The 19,840-nt window shown below is 41.2% G+C and overlaps 1 protein-coding gene across 1 annotated transcript in view; it reads right to left on the reverse strand.

Annotated features, from left to right (window-relative positions):
- Positions 1-17,235, reverse strand: part of EGF (epidermal growth factor) — a 72,622-nt gene extending 55,387 nt beyond the window's left edge. Inside the window, exon 1 of the mRNA XM_014544719.1 lies at positions 16,645-17,235. Within this exon, the coding sequence (XP_014400205.1) occupies positions 16,645-16,765 (121 nt within the window). The 5' untranslated portion in view covers positions 16,766-17,235. The remainder of the gene's footprint in view (positions 1-16,644) is intronic.
- Between the last annotated feature and the right edge of the window lie 2,605 nt (positions 17,236-19,840).

Below are 19,840 nucleotides of genomic sequence, written 5' to 3' on the forward strand. Positions count from 1 at the left end.
GGTGAGTAGATCTAAATGGATGGGCCTGATGGAAAAAAGCCAGATGCCTCCTCATGCTGCTCCTCCCAAGGCCCTGAGGGAGTCAGGAATTACTACCTCCCAAGGGGCTGACCTGAATGGTGTGCTGGGTTTTATGAAGTACAGAAAGTTTTAGTTCACTCTAAAAGACCATCCCCGTTTCTTTTTTTCAATTGTGATATTTAAAAGGGCGCACATTTACTTCTTGAGCAACCGTTCCTTTCTTCTCTGCTTATTCATGAGTGTCACAATCGCAGCAGGCGAGACAGAAGCCAGGTGACTCAGGAATAATACATTCAGACGGGGAGCCAGGAAATGTAAGTTTAAATCTTACTGCTGGAAGGCAAGCTCTGGGGCTCAATTTTGCTTCCTGAAAATTGTGAATGAGGATTGCCGCCCTAGTCCCTGCGTGGTAGAAATGTGCCATCCAAGCAGAAATAGCCCTTACCTGCCCCTCATTATCAACTGCATTCTCACCATCCAGCCTAAGAAGAGGCCCGCCCCCAGGTCCTCGGGACAGTACCTGAGATGAGCAGGTTCTGCACAACTGTGTTTTTCAACAGGGCTTCTAAGAGGCTTTAAGTGCTCTTACATGTTTTGATTCTCCAAGAAGGTAGGTGGTAAACAGGACCAGAAGAGTAATAGCCAACATCTGTGTGTTCGAGCAGGTTCTGCACAATTGTGTTTTCAACAGGGCTTCTCAGAGGCTTTAAGTGCTCTTCTCCAAGAAGGTAGGTGGTGAACAGGACCAGAAGAGTAATAGCCAACATCTGTGTGTTATCTCTGGGGTCACACATTGAAGCATTATTTCATTTCATTGGGTAACACTATAGGCATAGGAGCCCTCAGCATCTTCATTTTACAGGAGAAGAAACTGAAGTTTAGAGCAGTTAATTGTCACAGTCTCATGGCCAATAAATAACAGATTGGGGGTGTAAAGTCCTGTCTTTCTGACCACAGATTCTAGCCTTTAAACACCTTGCTGCTTTTCACACACTGAATTCATCTGGAATTCTTACTGTTCCGTGTCTTGTTCAATTGTATCAAGGAACTCACTTCAGGAAACACTATTCTAGGGATGTTCACCCTAAGGCCGATCCTCTGCACCCATGTTTTAAGAACTGATTAGAAAGTGGGTCTCTCTAAATGGATTCCTATCATTATATCACCTAGACCATTTCATATCTAATTCCATGATATATTGCATCCCAAATAAAATGTATTCCATGCATCTCTTGACTCATGGCCCCTTTCTCTATCTCCAAAGCCATCTTCAAATCTCTCTCTGCTTCCCTCACCTTCTTCCTCCTTTGATCTTATTGCCTCCCTCTTACTACTGTAGGACATTTAGGATCCACCTGGATGATCCAGATTAATCATGCCATCTCAGACCACATTTGGGAAGTCCCTTTTGTAGTGTAAGGTAACACTGATAGGTTCCAGGAACATAGACTTAAACATATTTGGGGGCCATATCCAACTTCCAACCTCTAATGCTCAGCATCTTCCCATAGACTCATTCGCCACCCTTATATCCTCTTTGGTGGATTATGCATTAAAATCCTTTTCCCACTTTTAACTAGGTTATTCATTTTCTGGTTGTTGCATTTGAAAGGATTTTTAAAAAATATATTTTGGATACAAGTCCTTTGTCAGATATGCCATTTGCAAATGTTTTCTTCCAACATGCAATACAGCACGGCTTTTCATCCTCTCAACATTGCCTTTGGCGGAGCAAAAGTTTTCATTTTGATGAGGTACAATTTATCATTTTTTTGCATATCATGTTTTTGGTGTCATTCCTGAGAACTCTTTCCTTAACTCTAGGACACAAATATTTCTTTTGTGTTTTCTTCTAAAAGTTTTACATTTTCACATGTTCGATTTAGATCTATGACCCATTTTGAGTTCGTCTTTGTATAAGGTGTGCAGTTTAGGTTGAGGTTCATTATTTTGCTCATGGATGTCTAATTGATTCAACATCATTTATTGAAAAGACTATCCTTTCTCCATTGAATTGCTTTTGCACCTTCATCAAAGATCAAATGACCATATTTGTATAAGTTCATTTCTGGACATTTTAGTCCATTCCATTAATTTATGTGTCTATCTCTTAGCTAATACCACAGTTCAGTAGAACTTTTAAAAATAACTCATAATAATGCAGTTTTGCAGAACAGTCAGCCATGTTTTAAGGTACCTGTGCTATAGATCATTTTTCATCTTAAGTAAACATGTTTAAATATCCCTCTCCTTGTCGGTATAAATTATGCTTAATTTTATGTAAAGAGTATTGCCACCAGACTAAAGTATGTTTGCCAACCTTAAAGTATTAGGAAAGTTTTTCCAGATGACACACACACACACACACACACACACACACACACACACACACGGCAAGACTCAGAAATCTGTCTTCTGAGTTTGGCCATTATATTTTCTACTCTCTGCTGGATGTCTCCAGCTGGACATGTCCCATAGCCCCAAAAGTCCCTCTGCATGTCAAAAATTAAGATTATGCACTACCTTCAGATTAGTTGCCATTTATTGAAAAGATTGAAGTTGACATAGGAATTTAAAAATGTGGTTGAAAGTTCCATATGTTTTGATATTTAGTCATTGATGGATGTCATAGACAAAAAATATATATATATTTCACAATTGTATCTGCATCAAATGAAAGAAATGCTTCACTGGCTGTATGTACAAAAATCACAGAATATAATTTTTAATTACACCCATCAATTATTCACAAATTTTGTTTGATTAAACTAGCAAATTTCCATCTTCCTAAATTTTAATCAGTAAATGCAAATCAACCAGTGTTGTATTGTATATATATTTTTAAATAGATTAAAGGGGACAAAAATTCTTTACTTGGAAGTTTTTAAAAAATGGTTTGGAAAATTTTGCTGACAGGGTTTTTTTAAAAAAAAACTGCAGACATGAGAGTTTTTAATAGGTGACATGTTGACTTTGTTCAACAACCTAATCTCCTAACAATGGACACATTTCCAACATCTGTTTTCCAACTGTTCTCTTCACACACAAATCTTACAATCAGCAGCCACTTTCTCACCCGTTAGAATGTCACCTTTAAGTTGGAGAAAGTTCCATTGCTCTAGTTACTTTTCGAATTGCATACTAGTGACACCTATTTGTTATCACGGAAACGGTCCAAACACTTGAAACACTTTTTTAAGAAGGAAACTTTGTGACATTTGATTCAAGATACTCTGTGGGAAGCATGTAGGACAAATATTTTCATGGCTATTCCCCATCCAATATAAAGCATTATAAAGAATCTAATCTATTCTTGTTTTTATAGAAGTAATGACATCAATACATCCCATTGCACTTGGTGCAACCCCGGTTTCAACTTGCTTCCTACACTGCCTCCCTGCAAGACTCTGAGAACTGCAGTCCAGGGCCCATTGTGACCTCATCTGTTGATGTGTCAGTAAATGCAGTGGCTCTACCACCACTGGCACTGTTTTTGCTTCATAATACATTTGTTAATATGTAAAGAAGTCAGTGACCACAGAGAAAATTTCCTCTCTTATGCGTTTGTTTGTTTGTTTGTTTGTTTGTTTAGCTAATGAACATTATCACAGCCACAAGTGTGGCTAAGATCACAGGCACTGGACACAGAATACCATGTTGACTCTTTACTGGCGTTACTACTTATTAGCTGATGACTGGGGGGGTTCAGAGAGAGTCACCCCAAGATGGGTCTCCGTGGTGTGCACATTATGTCTGAGCTAAAGGCAACTAAAACCCTGCAGCTCAAGTGAAACTCTGCTTCTTCTTAACTTTCTAGAAGAATTTGAATCTGGGGCCTTGCCCATAGTAAGAGACAATCATAAATAACCTTTTTTGACCCCTCTGTATGGCAGGGCAAACTACTAATTCCTGAACATCTGCTCAACTTATCATCTTGCAATTACCCTCTGAGCCCCAAGGTGACTTACCTCATCCCCAGCTCAGAACATCATACATATCTCATTTTAACCTTCTGTCTATAAACCTCTCATGTGCACGGGGTTCCCGTGCAAGGGCAATTACATTTTATTTTCTCCTGTAAATCTGACTCACGTCAAGTTGGTTATAAACCAGCCAAAGGAAACAGAGGAGGGAAAGGGTTATTTTCCCTTTCCCTACAGATCCTCAGCTCATTACTTAACTCTCTGTGCATCAGTTTCTTCATCTTTAAAATGGAGATGATATAATACTTACCTCATAGGATTGTTATGTAGATTAAATAAATCAATTTATGCCAAGTGCTTAGAATTTTCCCTCACATATAGTGAGCTCTCATTAATGTTAACTATTAGTTTCTAGAAAAATACCACAAACTGAGATATACTAGAAACACCTTTACTTTCACTCATCTATGTAATTCTTCAAATACTTATGTCTTCAAAATGTCAGTAATGCTTTCTGTGACATTTTCAATAGTACTTGCTAACAAAAGAACACATTTTAATCTACTGCCATGTGGTTTTCCATATATTCTTTTAGTTATGCTTTACCCCAGCAGGAAGCAGGAGGGACACATATTTTGCCAATAGTATAAGGCTTTTCCATTTTTGCTTCAGAAACCTAAAGAGAGCCTTCTAACTTTTTATCATAGTAAACATAGTCTTTTTAAAAATATATTTTATTGATTTTTTACAGAGAGGAAGGGAGAGGGATAGAGAGTTAGAAACATCAATGAGAGAGATCAATCAGCTGCCTCCTGCACCCCCTACTGGGGATGTGCCCGCAACCAAGGTACAAGCCTTTGACCGGAATCGAACCTGGGACCCTTCAGTCCGCAGGCTGACGCTCTATCCACTGAGCCAAACCGGTTAGGGCAAACATAGTCTTAAATGTCATAACTTTGAACACAACTGTAAAAATCATAAAAGTTGTTTTCACATTCTAGATACTTATTTTTAAACAACTTATTTTTCCTAATGGCTTTAATTAGCACTAGAGGCCCAATGCGTGAAATTCATGCAAGAGTAGGCCTTCCTTTCCCCAGCTGCCAGCACCAGCTTCCCTCTGGCACCCGGGACCTAGGCTTCCCTCTGGCACCTGGGACCTGGGCTTCCCTCACAGACCCAGCTTCATCCGGAAGGTCATCTGGAAGGACATCCAGAAGAACTCCGGTCTAATTAGCATATTATGCTTTTATTATAATAGATTAACTAACATATTAAGGCAAATTTTACACTTGCTGTGAGGTTCTTTATTACTACTAATAAACATAAGTGCATTTTTAAGGCTGTCTTCTTAATTTCTGTTATTTATTTATTTATTTGGTCAACTCTAAAGAGATTGGAATTGTTTTGTTTTTAATTTTTTGTTGTTGAAAGTATACATATGTCTCCTTATGAGATTGACATTGTTTTTACCTCCTATGCAGGGTCAGTGCCTTCCATTCCTCATTAGTCTCTTGGGCTTGCATTACAGTATTAGCTGCAATCTTTGGTGCCTTTGCGAGAAGGCTTTTAAGCCACATTTTGGGGTTTGTAGGAGTTAGCTGTGATAAATCCAACTAGCACGGTTCATAAGTCAGCAGGTAAACTGCAGCCCACCCTGCACCTGGGCCTCTGGGCTGGGAACCTGCCTGTCCCCTCAGGATACCATGGGCATCTGGGTCAGTAATGTCACCACTGCCAGCCCAAACACATAACTGATGTTGAATAAAACATGTTTAATTTATTTGAATTAATTTATTGGTGTAATTTGTAGAAAAGAAAGTCTCAGTCCTACTTACAAGGTCCTTTCAACATAAGGAACTAGATATAGTAAGAGACTTTTCCAAGGTAACATCATTAATACTTTTCGGTAGAAAGGACTAATCATTACATTGGCGGGCTCTCAACAGTCAGTCATGGGAGATGGCATGTGTGCGTCCAGGTCCCGAGTTCTAGGCCTCATAGGATCCTGATGACTTATTTCTTCTCCTTGGATCTCAGCCCATCCTCTGTGACATGAGGCAGTGGGTTAGATGACTTTGAAAGTCCTTTCAATCTAACACTTATCAGTTCAATTCCTATCCTGACTGACTTACAGAATTCAATAGTTTCCTGGTTTGCAGCATTTTGTAAAGAAGCCCGGGCTTATGGTAAATTCATAAGTAGATGTTATTTACCCTAACTCCCATTGTCTGTGAAATGTTTCCTTCTCTCTGCTTTTCTAAACTTCAAATACCAAATCAATAGGGTCAATATGAGCTCTGCTACAGGAAATAAAACAATAATATAAAACAAACAACCCCCCTCCCACGTGACACTGAAAGCTCGGCTCTCTGAAGGAAGTCTAAAAAATTAATAAATTGATTAAATCTGTAAAAAATTTAGAGATTCAAAATTTGATCTGAGTCTCCTTTATAACTAACACAATCATCTCCTCCTTTTACTAACTTTAAAATAATGTTGATCAAATTGAAAGGCTAAACAAATAAATATTTGCTTATAAATGCCAGATTCTGAGTGTTCCTAGACAAATAGACAGAAAAATTAAGAACTGTTGGAGTCTAGATGTATTCTGAATCCAAATCCATTGTTCTCATTAATCCCACCCTGACCAGCGCTGAATTCTGTGCCCCAGCTGTATGTATAGCTATATAAATATCAAGAAAAACCACTTCACAAAATTTTCTTGAAATGTTGAGAGCAAATGTGACAAATAGTAAAAATAATTACTTAGAAAAAATAATTAAATGAAGCTGTCATGCCATAGTTTATCATCAAGGATAATAAGTCACAGAGAACACCCTGAGTAAGATGATTGTTAACACTTGACTTATTCCAAGAAACCCACCTTAATTTCTCTAAGCATCACTGAAAATTTGAAAAATAAGCTTAGAAAAATTACACAAAGCAAAGGTGTCACTAATGTCTCAGCTTATGGAATTTGGTAGAGAGTAACAGCTCATATTTACCGGGAACTCACTACAATTCTAAGCCCCTTATATGAATTAATTTATAGTCTTCATAACATTCCTCTGAGGCAAGTACTAGCAGCTCATATCAGCTATCTAATTGGACCTTATTAATTTAAAAAGCTGAGGCCTAGCACAACCTGCTGGGCATAGTGCATCAGCTAAGGGTGAGAGAACTCTTTCATTTAAAGTTAAGGTGACAAGCAAATGTGACACTAGAACCACTTACCCAAAATTGCTCCACTTTTTCCTGTGACAAGATCAATCAACTTATGTAAAGCACAAACCACTATTTATTCTGTTTAAAATTTACTCTTTGTTTCAAAAATGACAAACTTATCCTTTGCTTCAAAAATGACATTTCATCCTGATGGAAATAATAGAACCTGGTCATTGCATATGCATCAACACAGCTTATGTTAAAGGGGGACCTCCATTCACAGTGCGCTTCTGTGTAGCTTTTTGTTCCAGAAGATAATACAGGGATTGGCAAAAGTAGGATTTTCAGTTGTGAGTACGCAAAACATAGTTTATTTTTGTTTTATTATTTATTTAATCCATATTATATTATTTATTATTATTAACTTACTTTTGCCCACCCCTGTATATCAATATTGAAATATAGTCACCTATCATTCTCTCTTGGACATTGTTGGGTGCACTTTAAATGGATTGAGATTCCAGATGGAAATTTTTGTCATATATCTTTTTCCCCTCTTACATGGAACCTTTACCACTATTCATTAGACTACTCAAGAAATATAAAAGTTTCAGTCAATTTTTAAGATCTATTTTCAAACCTAAGCTTTTTCACCCACTTGGAGTTTTTAAAATTCTCAACAATGTTGCTTGAATCTAAAAGTTATACATCTCCACCTACTGGGTAAATTAACATCAGTGACAGTAACCTTTGCAATTTCCCTGCACAACAAGAGAGTTTATATTCTCTTGTATTGAAAATTCTACAATAAGCAGAATACTTGTATGCTTCAGAGGGAGGCAGAAGATCCCTGGCAGCTCCTGTTTCTGAGCCTGTTTTTAAGTCTCATAAGGGAAGGACCCAAAATACACAGGATTGGTGTCAGCAGCCATATATTATGACAGTGTTGAGTTTGATTGATCTTCCATCTTTGAACTGTTGGAGCCTATGAAAAAAGAAAGATCCTTCTTCAAGCTTTAGAAATGTTAACCAAAACAGTGTTGAAGTGAATGAAATAAAACACTATTGCTCCACTGATGCACCATGTGCTGAAGAACAAGGCAGCTGCCATGATGTTATTAGGACTGTCTGTATCCTAGCAACCATCTACCCACAAAAAGAACCACCTCAGGATGAAATCCACATACTACACACAAAGCTGGTCTTCAGCACCATGACAGGCTGATCTGAGTGGAAGAAGAAGGTAGGCCTTTCAGAGAAAAGGCCTTTTCTCTCCTGCCACTGACAGGGGGCTTTGCAAATAAATCAATGCATTCCATGAATCACTGTCACAGAAGTCTGCTGGTTCTCAAATGCCTTCACACGCACACAATTGCAGCGCACAAGTAACCCGAGAGCCGCTTGGAAAACCCGGACACTGAGAGACATTAGTAGGGTTGGCCAAGTTTGGGAGATTCAGAAAATCAAGGTCATAAGTGAAAACAGACACACACACCAATTCAAGCTCCAGGCTCAGAAAGAAGGTCAAGAGGTGATGAGAGCAGAAGAGTCTGCCCTGGATTTGGCTACAATGACTGAGGTTTCTATACATTAACTAGCTTCTAGCATCAAAGGCAAGCTTTGAATGATGATGTGAAGAAAAAAAAAAACCTACTAAAGAAAACCATTTACATGCATTATCCCAAAATTGCTTTCAAAGGTTAGTAACATTGGCCATCATATATAATAAAGAACTAATATGCTAATTAGACCGGATGGTGGAATGACCTTCCGGAACGACTAGTGGGTGGGGGGCAGGACCTTGAGGCAGCTGGGGCTGCTGCGAGGGCCAAGCCCCTTGCATGAATTTCATGCATCGGGCCTCTAGTATAAAATAAAATAGAAATGTCTTTTCAGCTATAGTGAGATCTTTCAAGAAGTGTAAAGGTCCCCTCTATTTAATGAATTTTTTTCTTTTTCTACAATTGACAAAAAACATTACTTCACAACTCAGAAATCAGTCATTATCTTGTGGTCCCCAGCAAATCCAACAGTTGAGGATGGGACTGGAATGGTCATGTGCAAAGCCATTATTTATTAACATTATTGTCTCACTTCTGACTTGTGTCCACAAGGTCCAGGAAAGCCACCCCCAAACATGAAATTCCTTCCTAGCCTGAGTGTTAATGTATAATCTCTACAAGACAAACTGTATTCTTGGTTCACCTAATGTCCAGGTAATACTTCCTTCATGAGTAGAATTATCATTCTGGATAAAAGTACTAACCTGAAGTCAAGAAAGACAATGGGGACAATTTCATTCCAATGGCCAAGGCGTTTTTTGTTATTTTTTTATTGTTCCTGGTTCCTTCTTAAAGTTAATTCTAACATTCGGAAATATAACATATAATAAAAATCACATTTTGTTCCCTAGCTCTAGGATTTCTCAAATTCAGAGTAATAACAAAGACTAAACTCAACATTAAGCTGCTTCATAGAATTTGAGAATTTCTTTTTTTTTCTTTTTAAATATATGTTATTGATTTTTTACAGAGAGGAAGGGAGAGGGATAGAAAGTTAGAAACATCAATCAGCTGCCTCCTGCACACCCCCTACTGGGGATGTGCCTGCAACCAAGGTACATGCCTTTGACTGGAATCGAACTTGAGACCCTTCAGTCCTCAGGCCAATGCTTTATACACTGAGCCAAACTGGTTAGGGCTGAGAATTTCTTGAAAAATATTTAGAAATTCCTTGAAAGAAAGTGCATTCTTTAAAACTGACCTGGACATTCTGAAAAAACTCTCCAATGCAGTAGTTCCCAGCTGTTGAGGTTATTTACTGAGTCTTTAATTTTTTTTCGCTCATAACAAGTTTTCAAAAACTGCCTCATTAAAATAATTGCTGAAATATCTTAGATCAGGCAACTTACACATATTGGAAAGTTACTAGTTTCTTCTCCTAGCTTTTTCCACTATAATCTAAGTGATAAAAAGTTAAGAATGTTGAACAGATTGTAGAAGGCTTATTTTCTAGGTAAGAAATTTTAATTACCTTTTGTCTGAAGGTTAATGTTGGATTTTTTTAATTATCTGGATTAAAAGACAACATATAAATCAATCTAAATCAGCGGTTCTAAACCTGTGGGTCTCGACCCCTTTGGGGTCGAATGACCCTTTCACAGGGGTCACCTAGGACCATCGGAAAACATATATATAATTACATATTGTTTTTGTGATGAATCACTATGCTTTAATTATGTTCAATTTGTAACAATGAAAATACATCCTGCATATCAGATATTTACATTACGATTCATAACAGTAGCAAAATTACAGTTATGAAGTAGCAACGAAAATAATTTTATGGTTGGGGGTCACCACAACATGAGGAACTGTATAGTAAAGTAGCAACTAATTTTATGGTTGGGGGTCACCACAACATGAGGAACTGTATTAAAGGGTCGTGGCGTTAGGAAGGTTGAGAACCACTGATCTAAATAAAGTAGTACAATGAACTCTATAAGTTAATGACAAAAAATAAGAGAAGAGGTATGGTAAGTGATTCAGAGTCCAAACTATTAATACTCCTAATAGTTGGCCACTGACTGGGGCAAATTCTGCTTCCCTCATCCTTGCCCATTGGTGCCTCTCATCTGACCCCTGGCCACCCCACTGTGAGACCACCGTGCTTCAGTCCCTCCTACCTGCCACTCATTGTACCATTTCACCTGAAACATGGGACTAGCCCCCTCACTTTCCTCAGCACAAGTAAATCAACCTCTAACTTTCAGTAAGACCCTCATTAAGGAGTGGTTATAATAGGAATACCTTACAGTAACTGGCCAACACCAAACGTACAACGGCCTATTTTGATATCAGTGTCCTGCCTCACTTCTGACGTGTGTTTATGAGGCCAAATAAAGCCACTCCCCAACCATGGAATTCCTTCCTAGCCTGAGCACACAGGAAAAGTCTCCTCTCCAGGTAGTATTCCCACCACCTGGAACCTGCCTTCGAAAAGCTTCGCTTCTAACTCAAAATTAACATCCCCCCATTATGGAGAGAGAAAAGAAAAAATGGGTTTAAAACCTGTGGCCAGAATTTTTCTTTTGAGAAACAACTGTTTTGCTTATGAAAACACTTCAGCATGCTACTTAGTAATATTTTAGTTTTTTGTTTGTTTGTTTGTTTTTAATTTTAAAAAAGGAGGCCCAAGATCTTATCAGGAAAACAGAATTGGAGGAGGAGGAGGAGAAAATCTAAAATGTTCTGCGTAGGAATGTAGGTCATCTGAAACAGACCAAGGGGCCCAAGAAAGAGGGCTGGGCGTGGGTCAGCCTCGCCGAGGCCAGCCAACATGGCAGGGGCTGGCAACCAAGAGAGAGACGGCTGGTAAGTTTTCCCACAAAGGACAATCACTTAACTTTTAAGAACAAGAATGAAAAATAGTTTTAGTTGTTTGATGTGCTGGATCAGGATGTGGCTAGGACCCACCCCCTCCCAAACTTGCAGTTAAAGTCTGTCCGCTCACAGTCATAGCACCAGGTCTTTCGAGAAGTAAAACAGGGTGGCGTCGGGCGTGAGGTTATGAGGTGTGGGGAAGGGACAGCACGTGAGAGAGGTGAGCACACTGATCAATAATTCAGGGGAAGGGCCAGCAGGAACACAAGAGCCTTCCTTCCCTTCCACATCACCACTCCCACTGCCTTAGGAGAGACACGCTGCGTTTCCCCAGAACACGGGATGAAGGCACAGACTATCTTTTATTTTAAAATCCTAAGATATAGACACACCAGCAGGCCGTGGAGTTTTGGAATTTCTGACACTCCAGCCCATCTTTAGGCATGGTCTCTCTTTCTAGTCCATATGGAAGAATCTCAGTGCATTTTTATGCCTTTCATTATCCACCCTGAGAAAAGTCATTTTTATTTCTTCCATTATACACTCTGAGAGAAGTCATTCACTATAAAGAACTCCCCTTTACTTGAAAAAGGAGAAAAAAAGTAAACCTTTGCTTATCTCTTCATGCCTAAGTGAAGGGAGCTAAGAGCTAAGAAAGATGAAGCATGTATTCCATCATGTTATTACTTCTCTACAACCGTCTCATCCAAGTAGGATGTGTACCGCTTACAGACTGGAAGAAGGTCACTATTGTTTGGAAAGACAATATTAGAAATATGTGTAGTATAATGTTCATAGTAGTAGTATACATATGACACGTAACTAACTGATAAAACACACAAATTGAGAGCATATGCCCACATTTTAATTTTTTTACAGATGGAATAGAGTGTGGAGACTACTGATGTCAAAAAACAGAAAACATTCACACTAAACAAGAAATTATTTCAAAAGGATTTTCATGAAGGCAAATTGTGAACCAAATGACTAGTTCATTTACTTTTGATGGGAAACAATCATTTGCTCTCCCCTGAACGCAGAGAATTCTCACCTTCCGACTACCAAATTGAATGTCATATATTTGAACAACTCCCAACTAGCCCCAAAATATAAATTCACTTAAAGATTTATTTTATCATTTCTTTAAATGCCAGCAGCTTTAAAAATCTTAAAGAAATTGGTTCCTGGCCTGGCCAGCGTGACTCAGTGGTTGAGTATCGACCTCTGAACCAAGAGGTCAAGGTTTGATTCCCGGTCAGGGCACATGCCTTGGTTGTGGGCTCCATCCCAGTGTGGGGCATGCAGGAGGCAGCCTATCAATAATTCTCTCTCATCATTGATGTTTCTATTTTTCTCTTTCTCTCCCTTTCTCTTTGAAATCAATAAAAATATAAGGAAAAATATATATGAAATTTAAATGATCACTTTTGAGTTCCTTGTTTTGTTGTTGTCAAATAAAATTGTTACTGGTAAGAAATCTAACAAGCATATTTAATTTTCAGTCAGTGAAATTTTTATCAGGTGGTGTCACAGAAAGGAACATTGGAGCTGCAGTACCACAAGGGCACTTGCTCAAAGCAGTTTGATATGTTTTTGTATTTTTAATAAATGTTACTTCTAGCTACAAAAGTAAAAGCTATGAATGTTGAAATTACCTTGCCTATAATTGTTCATGTAAAACCATCTCAGATTTTTCAATGTGATGCTTTCCAGGGGTAAAAAAAAATTCAATTATTATAGAAGAAACAGAGCCACATTTAGAAAATACTGGTACAGTTACCACCGATAAAAATAATTTTAACACTGATAAAAATGCCAATAGGAGCTAAGACTTACTGAGTGCCTATTACATACCAGGCTCTGTTTTATGCCCCCTACACGTATTAACTTAGTGCCTTAAACCCAGGCTGCCCATCATGCCCAGTAGAATCACCAGGGGAGAGTTTCAGAGAAAAGGATGCCTAGATTCCACCCCAGAAGAGCCTCTAACACAGAGGGACTGGATGGTAACCTGGATATTGGTGACTCTAATGTGTGGCCAACATCGAAAGCAAATACATTAACACAATCCCAACAACAATCCTAGGAGAAGGGGGTAATTATCTTCATTTTGCAGTGAAGAAAATGAGACACCTGGTTCGAAAGCAGCAAAACTGGGATTTGAACCCAGGTCTGACTCCAAAATGTAAGCTCTTTACCACTAAACTCTATTATCCCTCAAAGACCATAAACCACTGGGTACTTTGGGGACAGTTTCATTTCCGTGCTGTGCATAAAAGATCATTTCTAGAATTTCTTTGCAGTTAGATTAAAAAGAAAAACAAAAAACTTTTGCATAACCCTGGCTGAAAAAACAAAGATCCTGATCATGAAATTATTCAGGTTTGCACATGACTGGGAAGCTGACCAAGCCTTAGCCAGTGCTGAAATCAGTGATTTCACTGTTTACTGCTAAAAGGGATCTCCCAGTGGGCTGAGTGCCCCAGATCCCTCCTGCAGCCAGCCCTCTGAGGATCCTTCGTACTTCTTCTTCACCCTTTATTTTACCAGGAAAGTTTATTCAATAATGCAGGTACAGACAGCAAACAGGAACAGTTCCTTTATTCAACGGATATTTCTCCTAGAGGGCAAATAAGCTTGAAAGTTCAGAAGCCACTTGCCAGCAGTTTTCTTTATTGCTATCCTCACCTACTGTTGCTCAAATAGAAGCTAACAGAATACTCGGTCAATTAAAAAAAAAAAAAAGGAGGAGCGGGGGAGGGGAGGAATGAAAAGTATCCAATTCAGTGTTATCACTTGGTTTATGTGGCTAGCAGTCACATGAGTGACAGTCTTGCCTAAAGTTACCTGAATCTTGTCAAACCACAAAGCATTCTTTCTGCTGGGTCAGGCTGGCCAGGGGTGGTCTGTCTGAATGCCAAGGACAAGAAATAAGACAAGTAGAATTCGGGGGCGGGGGGGACGGGAGGAGGGAGATGATGGCACGATATCTATTTAGAAAGGAGAAATACTAGCCTCTGAAATGCAGGGGACACAGGGTGTGATCCAGGCAGTTAGCAGCTAACATGAGACATGGAGTGTAAAGTAGGGGGTTTAAAGCAGTGACATGAGGGATCAAGGGAGCAAAGAGGCAGAGTCACAGAACGGCGTCCACACCATGTGAGGTCCGTGCCACGTCACTGCACTGCCCAAACGAGGCGTCTCAGGGCGTGATCTGATCAAAGAGACTTAGCCAAGACAGGGAGCCAAGAGGACATTTATTGAGCACAGTCTGCTGGCCTCTGTGTTAGGTGTGTTTCACGTGGTATCTCATGTGATCCGCACAAAGATCCTGAAAAGGGGGTGGGGTATTTCCTGCAATATTCCAATATAACTCAAGTATTAACTAGGTGGCATGGATTTGAAATGAGGTGTATTTGCTTCTAAAACCTGTGTTCCCTCCACCCTGACACAGTCCCTTGAACTCCTTGCCTCTGTCCTGGTCTTCAAGTTGATTTGGTGCATCCAGACCTGAGAGGGCACTTCTGAGCCACTGTCAGGGGTGGTGAGGAGCACAAGGTCACTTGCTAGCTGGAATCGGTGGCTCCCTGAGACTCTAAAGCTATGTGTAAAAGTTCATTTCTGTGGGATTCCCCCCGCCCCCTCTCTCAAGTTCTGCTTCTTGACCGGCTCCCACCATCTCTCCACATGCCCCATGCAAATGGCAGTGCCTAATTCTGGTCACTTGCCAACTACTCTTGGGACAATTCACCCACCCCAGGGAGGCTCCAGTTTTTTCAACACAAGTGTGTCCAAAAGCTTTCACTTCTGCCTTCAACAACCGAGCAACATGCTTGTGAGGTCATTTTTGTCTTTAGTCACCCCCCTTTTGTCCTTATTCTCTGGGACTCTGTGATCAGCAGGTCAAGGAAAGACTCCTCATTTCTTCAGCAAGATTTGACTGAATACATAACATGAAAGCGGAAATGTTCTGGGTGCTGGAGTCACAAAGATCATGAGAATTTCTTCCAACACCCTAAGGTTCTGCTCCCCTGTTACAATGAGTGTGGCCTGGAGTCAGTCCTGAGGGCCAGAGCAAGAGCACCTGATCTCGCTGGTAACTTCCTTCATGAGGCAGCCAGGGCAGGAGCCCAGCCAGCGGCAGCATTGGCTCCGCACTGTGCTCTCAATTCCCACTGCTCCGTGCTGTCTCCCAGAGACCTCGCTCCTGGAAACTGTACTATGTTTTCCTCAGTTTATCTCTTTTTGAGAGCCAGATCCCTTCTCTAAAGGGCAAAATGACAAGAAGGGAACGTCAGGGTAGTTCATGTTCTATAATGGATGGAAGTGGCTGCCTTGTTTGAACAGCAGGTTGGAGACCCAACCAAGAGCAAAATAAAATGGAGGGAGGGAGAAAGGGAAGGGGGGGGGGGGGGGGGAGAGAGAAAGAGAGAGAGAGAGAGAGAGAGGGAGAGAGAGAGATTTTTTCAGGCAATGTCCTTAAGCAGGATTGCTATTTTGCATTCAGTAAAACCCCACTTCTCTTAGATTAAAAACCCATTTATTATGGGAGGGGTATGCGGCATATTGTCATTTCTTAGCAGTTCACAGAGTTACAATGCACCTGTTACTAAAAACCTGGAGCCAGTCAGAGATTCAGAAACGGAAGGAGTGGGGAGGGAGGGGAGGGAGGAGGTGTAAGGTGAAACTTAGCTTGGCTTTCATAATAGAACCACGTTTGTTCCCAATCCTCACTGGTTTGTAAGCAACTTCTGAGTTGGTACACAAAGTTATTAGAGAATTTCTTATGCCTTAGAGTCAGTTTCAAAAAAGTGCTGTCTTTTTCCCCAGTTTCCAATAAAAAGCTGATCAACTCAGTGTTTAGTCATTCCTCATGTCAGAATAAAGACGTGAAAAGAAATGTTTAGCTAGTTTACAATGACACACGTGGAAGAACAGTTTGAGAACCAGGAGTTTGTATAGCCGGTAGCAGATTAGCTCTAACAGCCAGTAAGAGACTATGCAAGCGTTAAAAAACAAAAATTAACAAATGTACACACGCAAAGACAAATCAGAAAGAAAAAAAAAGCCCCACTTTACAAGACGAAATGAACACGTAGCTGAGGGCAGTTCCCAGGAAGAAGCGAATCCCTTTGAGTGGAATTACTTACCCGCACACGTGGAGTTCCCATTGCCCGAGGGGGAGCCTTCAGGGCAGTTCCAGGGACGGAGTGCTGGGAGACTAAAAACTACCGGCAACAGAGTGACAAGGAAGAGCAGCATGGTCTTCATGGGCTTGAACTGTCAATAGAGACTAACTTGACTTTGGCTGAGCATAGCGAGGCAGGTGCTTCTGCCCCAGGAGTGCTCACCCGCCGGCCGGCAGCCCCGGGGCATCTTCTCCCCGGCTCTTTTGCTGTCGCCCTTCACCTCCTTCTGCTTCAACTCAAGACAGTGCCCAAAAGCAGCCTGAAAGGGGCACCCCGGGAAAGACTTCTTTATCTCCGTTTTTGGGAAGCCAGCAAGAAATACCTGACACCCTTCTGACACATTTCACAGTGTCCCAGCCACACTGTGGAGGCCTGCAGCTGACTTAACTGTGACAGGCAGAGAGAGCAACGGGCAAGGGCTAGAGAGAGAGAGAGAAAAAAAGAAAAAGAAAAGAATTGATGGAAGGTTCCAACCACGACCCTTGATGAAGCTGAAAGAAGAAATATGGAGATCGGATTCCTCCCCAAGTACAGTTTCTCTTGTTGAGAAGTAGAATGACTCCTCTTTCCTTTTTAAAGCCCTTTTGGCTCCACCTCCTCTTCCTTTAGTGACACTTGAGTGAGCCTCTGTTTGCAAATGCGAATGCAGGCAATTCCACACGACAGGAAAGCAGGGCCGGCTGCCAAAGAAGAGATAACTGGCTACTCACCATAAATATTCTGGGCAGAAGCAGGGAGAGCAATTAGGGAGCGGTGGGGCTGCTGCCGGGCTCGGAGGTACCTGCTGACTCTTAGCTATGTTTTACTATCTTGAAGGATGAAGACAAAGCTAAGCCACGCCGTATAAATCAGCAGTGAGCAACACCGCTGATAATTCAGTCTCACAGCACTCGATCATCCACTCGGGCACCACGAACGAAAAGTGACCTTCAGCTCATTCTTTGAACAAAATGTCAACACCGGTGCTCTTTCCTGGAGCCTCATCTTTTTTCTCTCTCCCGTATATTTTATAGCGGAATTTGAAAGATCATTCTTTCCAAATCAAAGGGAAATCCCGGGAGCCAAATGAAGAGAGACAGTGTGCACAGGCACCTTTCCTTTCAGCAGGAGCATAACAAATACCGCGCGGGGCCAGGAGTGCAGGGAAAGGAGTGGGCTGTTATTACAGAGCCGCGTTGGAAAAAAATGAGCGAACTGTGCAAAAGCTGGGAAGCAGAGCTGACTGCTGTTCCTCCCCAAACAGCGAGGGCTACCTTTTCACATAGTGATAGAGGGTAAAAGCTCGAAGTCTCCACTCACTCCCTTCTTGACCACTTTCTACTTGGAACAACAGCACTTCTTTCTTTTTAAAATACTTTTATTGATTTCAGAGAGGCACAGAGAGAGAGAAACATCAACGATGAGACAGAATCGTTGATCGGCTGCCTCCTGCACGTCTGATGTTGAGGATCGAGCCCACAACCCAGGCATGTGCCCTGGCGGGGAATTGAACCGTGACCTCCTGGTTCATAAGTCAATGCTCAACCACTGAGCTACTGTAGGGAGCAGCTATAGGGTTAAGCCTCATACTGACCTGTTGGCAAAGCCACAAACAAGTCCCAGCTTAGAGGGCACAGCCCTCTTAGCATAATTAAGCTTGACCTTATGACGCTCCCTAGATCCTATCTGGGAAGCTAATGGGCTGCGGGAGGTGCAGCAAGTGCTGCCAAAATAAGTGAAACTCACAAGAACATTCTAACTATGGTGACCACTACCTTGTTTACCTCTGGCTATAAAATAAAGGCTCAGCTTTCCATCTGGATCTCTCTCTATGGCCTCAGCCAGGCACAGGAGATCCACCTAGACCCAGCTTATTCTCTTTGTCTATCTTTTCTTTAATCCATCGCCGCCCCCCCCCCCCTCAGGCTCACCGAACCCTTGGCTCTGCTGGCCCCGCACAAGCCACAATGGCAGGGCAACAGCATGTATTTCAAAAGCACACCCAAATATCTAGCTCAGGCAAACCATTTGCACCCAATTTGATGAGCAATGGAAACTTCTGCCAGTTTACTGCATCCTGGAAAACAATCTTTCATTTAAGTTGCCCAGAGTTAGTGTTCCAAAAGCTGGCCAGAGTGTAGATAAAGCGATAGTCACAAAAATAACAGTCACACCAGTGGACACCCGCTATGGAGGAAAATGGGAACCACTCCAAGCCTTTTACTCATGTTTAATTCCGTCCTCATCATTCCTCAAATACTGGGGTCACTTTACTGAAACAGCTAAAGGCAGGATTCCTCCCATCTCAGCCGGCCTCTGCCAGGCAGCTCCCGAGCCCTAACAGGAGAAACAGACCCTGGGGGCAGCAGAAGTCAGGTCGGGGGGACACATGGAATATTCCACTGCTTCCTGGACTCAGACTCAAGACTCAGAATGGGTGTCCTACAAATAACCTGCACTAAGTTACTGACCTTTTAGCAAAATGCATTGCCAGTGTCACAGGCGACAGCAACAGATGTGGCTTAGAGGGCAACCAAGCATCAAGCTTTTTCGTGGAGACAAAAGAGGAGAATGTCAGGAACACAAATATGAAATAATCCACAACTATATTCTATTTGGATCTGGAATGTCTCCTATTACTTTGGGTTGTAAAAAGACACGCTTTCCTAATTACATGTCACCTGGGCCACTGGCGTCACACATGCCCCTTAAAGGCGTGATGGACTCAACATGGCTGTGGTAGAAGCTGAGACTGGTGTCTGAGATGAAGATCAGTCCCAACTAACGCACAGACAATTCAGCATTGCCCACCCAGCAAATCACAGGATACAGCCACACTTAGAAAGGACTTCCAGAGATATCTACTAAGTCCATATACTCTTACTTCCAGGTAAAACTGAACCTGTCCTGGGCAAACTAACATCCTTCTTATTTTAAGGTTGCTCAGAAATCTATTAAAGCTTTATGAGTTTCGCCTAGCCAGTGTTGCTCAGTGCTTGAGCATCGACCTATGAGCCAGGAGGTCACAGTTCTATTCCTGGTTAGGGCACATGCCTGGGTTGTGGGCTTGATCCCAAGTGTGGGACATGCAGGGAGCAGCCAAACAATGATTCTCTCTCATCATTGATGTTTCTATCTTGCTCTCCCTCTCTGAAATCAATAAAAAAAAATTTTTTTT

This window comes from Myotis brandtii, unplaced genomic scaffold, assembly GCF_000412655.1.
Source record: "Myotis brandtii unplaced genomic scaffold, ASM41265v1 scaffold38, whole genome shotgun sequence".
In the NCBI taxonomy this organism is placed as follows: domain Eukaryota; kingdom Metazoa; phylum Chordata; class Mammalia; order Chiroptera; family Vespertilionidae; genus Myotis; species Myotis brandtii.